A 10,262-nucleotide genomic window follows, 5' to 3' on the forward strand; every position below is an offset into this window, starting at 1 on the left:
TAAAGAAAATCCTAAAGTATTACAAATGTATGATAAAAAGTCATTAAAGGTCGATATATTATGAAATGGATTAAATCTATAACTAACAGATTAAAAAAATAGTAACACGAAAGTGATTTAAAGATTTTACATAAAACAATCTTGATATAAAAAATTAAAATAATATATATGATAACCATTACTCAAAGTAACTGTACATATTTATAGCATTACATATTTGGGTTATACATACGACAAAAATGATGGCTCTATAAGGTGTATCTTTAGCCTGTAGCTGGTGTTTTTGTATTTGTTTTTGGTTGTTTAGTTTTGTTGCATAGCATTTTATAGTTTTTTTTTATTATATGAAATTCGGCCTCCAATTATTATTAAAAATAAAACTATAAAAGTAAAAGAGATTGGACTAGGTGACATGGAATATACACGGTCAACAGTCAACAAGCGTATAGCTTCCACTAAAACTTATGTCGACCATCATATACTAATAATATATGAATAAAGAGACATATTTCGTTATTAGGATAGTTATTACCATCTATCTGCATGTCATAAATAATTATAACATATTTTGTATTTTGATAAACAATATATATACGTTTGAACGTTTACGGTCCAATCAGCCATTGATGTTCAAACCTTTAATTTTAATAGATAGATTAATATCCAGTTAATAGGTTATTAACATTAGTTTCAAATTTTTGGTTTGATTACCTCAATTCTCAAAGCAAGGCTCAATAGCAAATAAAGCAAATGCGTTGTTGGTTGTAAAAACAAAGAGAAACCTTGAAATGTTTAAGAAGGTTGATTTATACCTAATAGCAGACAATATTGAAATGACTCGTCGCAAGAACTATAATATGTTTCTTAAAGCCACGTTCAACTCCAGTGCTTTAAGAGCTAGGGGCATTTTTTTAATCGTACGTGAATAACGAACCCAAAATAGAGAATACTCAAAAAAAAAACCCGAACCCGACCAACCCAGCCTTAGATAGGTCGGTTATCAAGTTATTTTTTCTCAACAAAAAACTCGAACAATCTGATCCAAAAAACCCAAAACCCCAAAACAACCCGAACATTTATTGTCTTTTCTTTATAGACGTGTTTTGGTTTAGGGTATTCGGTATAAGAAATATTGTGTTAGTTTGTTTTGAGACTTTTGAAAATTATCATATGATGTTTTAATTATTATGATATTTTATATAGTAGCATGATGATATATTGTGAATAAAACATTTATTTTTCATTTTACATTAAGCCCGAAACCAAACAACCCAACCTGAGAGTCACTTTTTCCTGGCCAAAAAGCTGAACAACCAGACATGAAAATTTTGAAACCCAAAAAATTAACCAGAAGAACACCCCTATTAAGAGCTCGCTTGAGAAAAAACATTTGTTGTTTAATTCTTTGTTTTGATAATGACTTAGATTAAACTTACTTATAATGTTACATGTTCATCATTGATGATTATATTACATATGCATGTTCCTAAACATTAATGAAATATCTTAAGTCATAACAAGATACATCTTCCAAGTTCCAATACATCTAAATAGTGAAGATATGTAGATGTGAGGATGCGTTACAGAAAGAGGAATAGCAAGAACATAACAAGATGGAAATACAACACCAGATAATGTTGTGATCTTAATAAAGTGATTAATAACTAAACTAAAACAAAAGTGCTTCAACATAACTACATAAGTATAAATAAGATTAATCAAAATACAAAATAATTATGAAATATCTTGCCCAAAAAGTTGAATGATAAGAAGACAATGTAAAAATAGAGATTTTAGAAGAATAAAAACATCTCTCTTAGAAAGAGAGACAGATTTTACAAAAAATGATATGAACACGCTTAACTATCCAACATAAAAAATTGTAGAGACTATACCCATCAAAATGAGTAAATATCTTTTGAAAGAGACATTGGTTGATGTAGTTACTTTGATGCTCAAGAACAAGTTTCAAGTTTACATTCATTCAAACTTGTATTATTGAATGGGCTTTACTAGCTTGATACTAGTGATATGTTTTTGAATGTTCATCATTTGTTTATGATTTGAAAGGGGAAACAATATCTTGATATAGTGTTGTTTCGTTAAGGGTTAACAACATTATCTTAGTATATAGTTGTCTTTGCCGTGAGAGTTTAACACTGCCTTAATATAGCGTTGTAATGTTTCACTATCTTGATATAGTGAATGTTTGAAGACTTATAAATATACACTATCTTGACAATTTGACTTAGTGTACTGAAGATTGTGATCACTAATTGTATCTAGTGAGACATTTACATTGATAATGTTTAAGGAAACGACTAATGAATAAAACACCCGAACAAAGGATTTGGGAGAGAACTAAAATATATTAGTTAAAATCATTTGAATCTCTATAACTCGTATCTCTAAATCTTAAACTTTACACTTGCTTACATACTTTATTACTTGAGTTATAGAAAGAGTTTTACATATAAGATTAGTAATCTTAAACAAAGTTAAAAAAAGCTAAAAGTACTTAAAAACCTATTGCATGCTGAATGAGTAAATCGTCGATTTATTTATTTATTTTGTTTGAAATCTGAAAAGCTAAAGGAGCAATGATGGGGGGCGATATTTCAATACTTATTAGGTTAATTTATTTATATTGTTAAAATGGGTGAGTTAAATGGTTGTTTAATGTTTAAAATTGTTATCGGGTATAAATGTTTAATGTTTCAATACTTATTAGGTTAATTTATGTATATAGGACTTCAACAGATAAACAGCTTACACGATCTATGGTACATAAAAATCGAAGTCGAAGTATATAGTTGTTGATTACAAGTCTTATTTTGGTTTTTATTTATCACATGTATTTTCATTAAATGAACAGATGGTGTTCATGTGGAAGACTATTTGTTGAGGTAGTGGCACTTGAACTACTAACCCAATTTAGCATTAATAAATTGTAGTTTATTAGATACGATTGTGATTTATGACCGTAACAAGTAAGTTTGTAAACACCTGCACTAATCTCATTAGCCACGACTAATTTAAAATTAGCCTAATTAATAAACAAATCTTGTGCTTTTTTAGTGACGCCTTTGGCTCCATGTTATACGTGGCCCAAATGTCGTAATCAACTATTATACTCTTGTGATATGCTCAAGATTGAAGATGTCACCTTAATCCATAACAACATGTAAATTCCCATAACACCCTTCAATAATTCTTAAAGCGAATGCACAAAGGGTAATTTGGTAAATTTAGTGGTTTGGGAATAGTGTTGGTGAGATCTAATATGAGAGATGGTTTGTGGTGGTATAAATACATGGCTAATCAAGATGATTAGAGTCACATATAGATAAGTTAATTAGTGATTTGGTAAGTACGATGTTTTGGGGAGCAGAAAAGTGGCGAAAGGGGCCATGGACTGCTGAAGAAGATCGTTTGCTTATTCATCATGTCAACTTGCATGGTGAAGGTAGATGGAATTCTGTCGCTACCATATCTGGTACGGAACATAATATTGATGTTTACTTTTTATATATATAGCGTGCTATAGATCATATGTCTATAATATATACCAGCTTAATTGCAGGTCTAAACCGAAATGGGAAAAGTTGTAGACTGAGATGGGTGAACTACTTGAGACCGGACCTTAAGAGAGGTAGGATTACTCCTCACGAAGAAACCATCATTCTTGATCTACATGCTCGATGGGGAAACAGGTACTCTTTATATACCATTTCAAAATAAATAAAAACGTAATACTAGCTAGATGTTATGGAGTATATTATATGGTTCTTTTAGTAACTCAATTTGTATATACATGGGTGGTCAATTTAGATGGTCGACAATTGCAAGAAGCCTGCCCGGAAGAACAGATAACGAGATCAAGAACTATTGGCGAACCCATTTCAAGAAAAAATGTGAAGTGATTGACGAACCAACAAAGCTTAGAACACGGCTATTAAAGAGGCAGAAGTTTCAACAAGAACAACGACAACTACAGTTACAACAACTTCATATGCAACAAAATGAAGCCGCAATAGAAAAGATAATATCTTTGCTGGAAGAAAGTGAGAACAAAGTGGGATACATGTCTCCAACAATGGTTGTGAGACAGCCAGACAAAACTTATGATCAACAACAAATTAGTTTGTTGTTCAACAGTGGTGGTTTTTATGTGCCTGAGACCCCCACGAACGAAGACTTTGGTCTATGGGATGGCTTGTGGAACTTGGATGATATTCATGCTCCTAGCTTTTTTGCTGCCAAAGCTAGCTAGCTACCAAGTCATCTTGTGACTTTTTCTTAATTAGTATGTTGTGGCTAAAGAGTCACGTGTGTGTGTCACTTCATAAATTGGATTCTAATAATCCAAAGTATCACCCTTTTTGACTATTGCACTTCTAGCTTTTATTTTCATTGCAAGGAACAATCCAAATACCACAGTTTGGTATATAATTTGGGCTTGTACGTTGATAGCTTTAGTTAGCCATGCACGCTAAATTTGATAACAACCCTACTGGGCTACTACAATGATAGTTTACAAGTTACCAGCAACTAATTGCAAGAGAAGTGAAAGTTAATGGTGTCACTAATATTCATATTGATACTATGAATCATATTGACCAAAGAAGTGAAGAACTATAATTTAGATTATTAATATCTATGTGTCTATAGTTAAAAATTACAAAATTATAACCATTTGGAAACGGAAACACCTATCATCCATCAAACAAAAAGGCAATGATATCACATATGTTTTTTTTTCCAAAAAAGTTGCTGATTAGTTTTGCAAGCATAATATATAAAAGAGAGAGACTATATATACACACACCACTCACGTTACTAATCAATTTGTATGGATTTGATGTTAAATGGTCATATAAGGAAGGGTGTACGTATGATTTATGGTATACTTCTACTAAAAGCGTGTTTTATTCATGCTATTTTTATATATGATGTTCTTTTCTTTATATTATTTGTAATTAAACATCTTATCATTTAAAATTTGGTATTCGATTAAGAAAAATATAATTGGAGCCTATAAAATAAGTAGATGTACCTTTGTCGTCTTTATGAAAAAATATATTGTGAGAATATACCACGTATTCATATGAATATTCCATTATAAAAATATAATTTGAACTTATAAAATCATTTAATTTGATAATGTGTGTGTATATATATTAATTTAATAATTTAATTTTTATTGTTTAATTGTATTTCTTTTAAGCATCTCGTGTATCACACTCTTTTTAATTCTATGATTCATTACTTAAATGAATATAATAATGAAAACTAAATATATATATATACATGCTTGTAAGTATTATATTATAGTTATTATACGTAGAATCAATCATTTATTACTAATACTTTTTTCAATTTTTTATCCTATACCAGCAAAGTCCTATATATACCCTTCACAGAAGTTTTGAAGGAAATACCAAAAATTGATTAAAGAAGACTAGAAAATGGCATGTTCTAGATTTATTACTCTTCTGCTTATACTAACAGTAGTATCACCAGTTTCAAATCATGCTACTGCTATTGGTACGTTACTATTTCAGATTTCATGTATTACATAAAATGCTGTTTGATTATAATAACTCATTGTTTTTTTTTCAGGCCCAAGGCTAAGTCATTGTGATATATGTTGCAAAGATGTGGATTGTCGTGAATATTGCAAACAGTATATGGGTCATGGACTTTGTATGATACCAGATCCATATCGTGTTTGTGGTGATGAAGGATTGGGTCATGGACTTTTGATACACTTGGCTCCTTGGCATCGGAAGCTATCCGTTTCCTAACCAGGGTCCAACAGGTTGTGCATAGCAATGTGTCGACTCCAAATGGGCAGGGGTATGTCTTTAGCAGGTTAGGGTTTGCAATTCAGAAAGGGGTGGCGGCGCAGCTTGTTGCCCGCCTACCTGCTATATTGATGTAATATCTATGTTTCTATATATTGTAGTAGGTTTCCCTATTAAATTATGAATAAATATTCAGCCTTAATTGTTAAGCAACATTACTGAACTTACTACCAAAAAAGTTGCCAATCGCGGCGACGCCACCACTATTAGCGGCGACATATCAGGATCCGTGCAAAGACATAACAGGGTCGTCGATCTAAAACAAATCCAACGGGGTAGGGTTTCATCGTACTCTCCACTTGTTTTTCCTTCTCCCCCATCTTCTTTCTTTTTCATTTACCCTACATTTTTTTCACACACCATTCACTCTACGAGCCACCACCTTTCCCTCCATCTCCATCTCACCGATCACCGTCGTCGGTTGTCAAACACCGTCGGAGCCCAATCAAACCCCGTCTTTGTCACCGGAATCTGGTTAGTATGTACGTATATGTATTTGTGTAGGTATATATATTCACTTGGTTGTGCTAGTTAGGTTAAATTATAGTTGAGTTATCTTTATCACGTGGTTGTGGAAAGGAAGAAAGAATTAGTGGGTTCGATTATCTTTATCATTTGGTGGAATATTTGGAGGCTGAGAAAACAACATCATCTTCAAATTAAAAGGAAGTAAGGAACGTCTTTTTGATGACATCGTTCAATTATCTTTTTTTTTGTATAGTGGTCGGTCAAGCAAGTATCACGCTTCTTGGACAAAGTGGTTGTTAAACCCTCTAATGTATGTATAACGCTTTCCTTGTTTCCCCCGTCTAGTTTTTTGCTAGTCGTGGTTTTGTTTTTTTTTATATATATTTCTGACGCCTTTAAAAAAAAACATAGTTGAGTTATGTTGCTGATATGTGTTTAAATGCTTGATCTTAAGCTGATTTGTGTGGATTCTTAACTATTAGGGATGAACTAGCTCTTTAAAATATACATTTTTTAAACCTACTACAATTCAATTAAATAAATTAAATATAATATAATAAACCCTTAACTTTATTTATATTCAAGATTAATCCCTCATATATCACCTTTAATAGTTTCGAAGTCACACTCCACCATTGTGACTGTTCCCATTTAAAAATGGTATGCACTCGCATGTAGTATCACTGATGAATTGATATTTGTAATGCCCACATTTTTTTAAAGTTTATTTGATGAAAATTTTCATAGAATAAAACTATGTTCACAAAAATGGTTCCAACCTTTTCCATTTAACAACACGTTTGACAAAAAGGGTGCTTAACAAAGACTATACTTTTTATTACATTAAAAAATATGTAAGAGTGGGTTTTTAATTAGATTGGTACACCATAACCGTAAGAATATCATAATTCATGATAACTAAAAGGGTTATTCCATACATTTACATATCTCCGACCCGGGACTCATTTCAAATACCATTCATGTGTATCCTTTTACTTGAAAACATATAACTTTAAAAGAATCAGCATATATAAAGCCAGGTGTGAGAACATACAATGCCAAATAACCTATTCATTAAAATAAAATTTAAAATGAAGTTTGCCATTTCTTTTGGGCATACTCGTACATACCAGGTACACCACTCACAAACGTTAGGTTTCAGCGTGTTAAGGTCGTACGGCAGGTAGTTCTTTTAGATGCCTGAAACACCTAACAATGCCAGCGTATTGGTATGCCCCCGAAATTCACCGTCCCTTTGATTAATATGTACATATACAATGATTTTATGTGCTTGTAAAAGATATGAACATGTCAAGTAGCAATTCTAACGCGTCAAAGCTTATATAGATCATGATCGTATCAATATAATGAGATTCATAAATCTCAACCTAACAAGACAAATTTCAAATCAATATACATGAAATTTTAATCACATTCAAGGGGCATTTCTTCCAGTGGCATTCAATGATATTAAGTTAATAGCTTAATTAATGATCACCATCACCTACGATAGTGACAATACAAGTGGGGTCAATTGACAACTTGAATTCAACCTATGTGAAACTAATAGTCTTAGTAATCTTCATACCCTCCAAGTTAAGTGCTATTCACTAATACAACTAGATTACGAAGTTTAATCACTATCACAATAACATAATTTATACAATATATATAAAGGGCCGAGATAATGTACAATAATGCCTTAACGTACGATACGTACGCGAGACGCTCAAATGCAAAAATACTAAAACGCTCAACCAAAAACCCAAAACGCTCAGCCAAAAAAAAAAACTAAAACGCTCAAAAATGGTTTTGGTGAAGAAAAGTAAAAAACTGATCGATTAACGATCCAAAACTGTTTATTTCGGTGAACCAATGATTAATTGGATATATATTGACGATTTCGAGATCTTGTGATGTGATTTCATGGATCGGTTTCATGAAATATAAGTATTTTTGTATTCTTGTGCGTTAAGCAATTATTGTATTGGATATTTTCTCTATATATAAATATATAATTCAAATGTTTTTTTCTCACAATAGTTGGTACTAGTATACTATAAGTCTTACCACATAACGTACAGTGCGATCCTTCTTTATTTCAAACCAAATGGACAAATTTACATTTGGTGAGACTCATAGTCTCAATGAGCCATCATATCCAATTATCCTCTCATCTTAGTGATGTTCAATTGTTCATTGATATCAAACAAAATAACCTGTCACATCGGTTCATCATTGTAAGTATTTACACAAAATTATTAGAGCTAGAAATTGCTTTATAGAAGTTTCCTCATTATTTAAATACTTAAATATGGCTTAATTCGGTGTCTTCTTTCCCCCTTTTATTGAGCTCGATACATGCAAACGACAACAAAGAAGTTTTTGGCTTTTTTTATTAATGGAAAAAATTTGTGACTAGCTAGCAATATATTGGAAAATCACCTTAGATTTTAATCAATTAAATAATAGATAGTCATTTGTTGACATGTCAAAAGGGATTCATACACCATTCACATTTTCAATAGCTCTTTAAATGGAGCATTAAATAAATGAAAAAAATAAAAATTCTAGACATGATGGATAATATATCGTGAAATCATCCTAATAACCTTTTCAGCACAAAAATGAGTTTAATTTTAATTTTTCACAATTTCAACCAATAAAAACTTGTCATGTGTTACACTTGCACGTCAAGTGACATAAAAAAATCCATATTTGTGTGTCATGTGACCCACAAAATTAATTAATATTCATCAAATGGAGTGACGAATCAGTTATTGTATGCCAAACATACTCTTTTCTTACGAAAATGAGCCCATATATTCGAGCATGTAACCACGTGTCTATAGTTTACTTAAGTTTGTTTGGTTTATTATTTTTATGTGTTAATTAATGATTAAAAAAGTTATACATGCATAACAAATGAACAAATATTTATAAACAAACATTTCTTTTTTGTTTTGTGAAAATATTTATCTTTTTTTTTAACTTTTATTGCTTTAAATAACTTCATCCAATGAAAATGTGTCTCACTTGTATGTCAAGTGACACACATAATCAATTATTATTCATCATGTGACGTGAAGAATCAGTTATATATTGTGTACCAACTGTCGGCCATTTCTTGAGGACATGGCCCCCACGTGTTCGAGTATGTAACCCCCTTTCTCTATCTTATATTTGTTTTATTTATTTATTTATTATTATTATTATTATTATTATTATTAAGCAATCTATGATATAGTTTACACTTTACAACTTACCAACAACTAAAGCAAGTCGTGATATAGTTGTTTACAACTACACCTAGTAACGTGGAATTGAATGGTAAACCACTAAATTACCTTTCATTGTTGCAACTGATACATCCAGTATGATATTCTCAAATTTACCTATATTCCACATCTTCAAGAAATTTTTCATGTATGTAAACAAAATTCAAAACACGCATGAAAAAATTTTGGAGTAATTATGTCATTTATCACAAAAGTGAAAGTTAATGATGTCATTAATCATGTTGATACTATGAATCATATTGACCAAAGAAGTGAAGAACTAAAATTTAGATTATTAAAATCTGTCTATAGTTAAAAAATTACAAAATTATAACTATTTTGGAAACGGAAACATTAATCACCTATCATCCATCAAATGAAAAGGCAATGACATCACATATGTTTTTTTTTTAAATGTTACTGATTAATTTTGCAAACATAATATTTAAACGAGATAGACTATACACACACCACTGATCACGTTACTAATCAATTTGTATGGATTTGATGTTAAATGGTCATATAAGGGTGTGTATGACTTTATGGTCGGTATACTCCTATTATAGAGCAGCTAATGGTATGCTACTCGCCTTGTAAGCTAGTCAATGTTGTGGTATATATAATACCCACATTTTAATACTTCATTATC

At 31.1% G+C, this 10,262-nt stretch overlaps 1 protein-coding gene across 1 annotated transcript; it reads left to right on the top strand.

Moving 5' to 3' along the window:
- Positions 1-2,931: 2,931 nt before the first annotated feature.
- LOC143612007 (transcription factor WER-like) lies at positions 2,932-4,428 on the top strand. The gene is made up of 3 exons (XM_077086093.1): positions 2,932-3,496; positions 3,584-3,713; positions 3,832-4,428. Exons 1-3 carry the CDS (start codon positions 3,376-3,378, stop codon positions 4,271-4,273), a joined length of 693 nt encoding a protein of 230 aa, XP_076942208.1. The 5' UTR covers positions 2,932-3,375; the 3' UTR covers positions 4,274-4,428.
- Positions 4,429-10,262: the final 5,834 nt, after the last annotated feature.

Source organism: Bidens hawaiensis, unplaced genomic scaffold (genome assembly GCF_021521415.1).
Source record: "Bidens hawaiensis isolate Kalapana, Puna unplaced genomic scaffold, B.hawaiensis_p1.1 tig00032923_1, whole genome shotgun sequence".
NCBI classification, from domain to species: Eukaryota; Viridiplantae; Streptophyta; class Magnoliopsida; order Asterales; family Asteraceae; genus Bidens; species Bidens hawaiensis.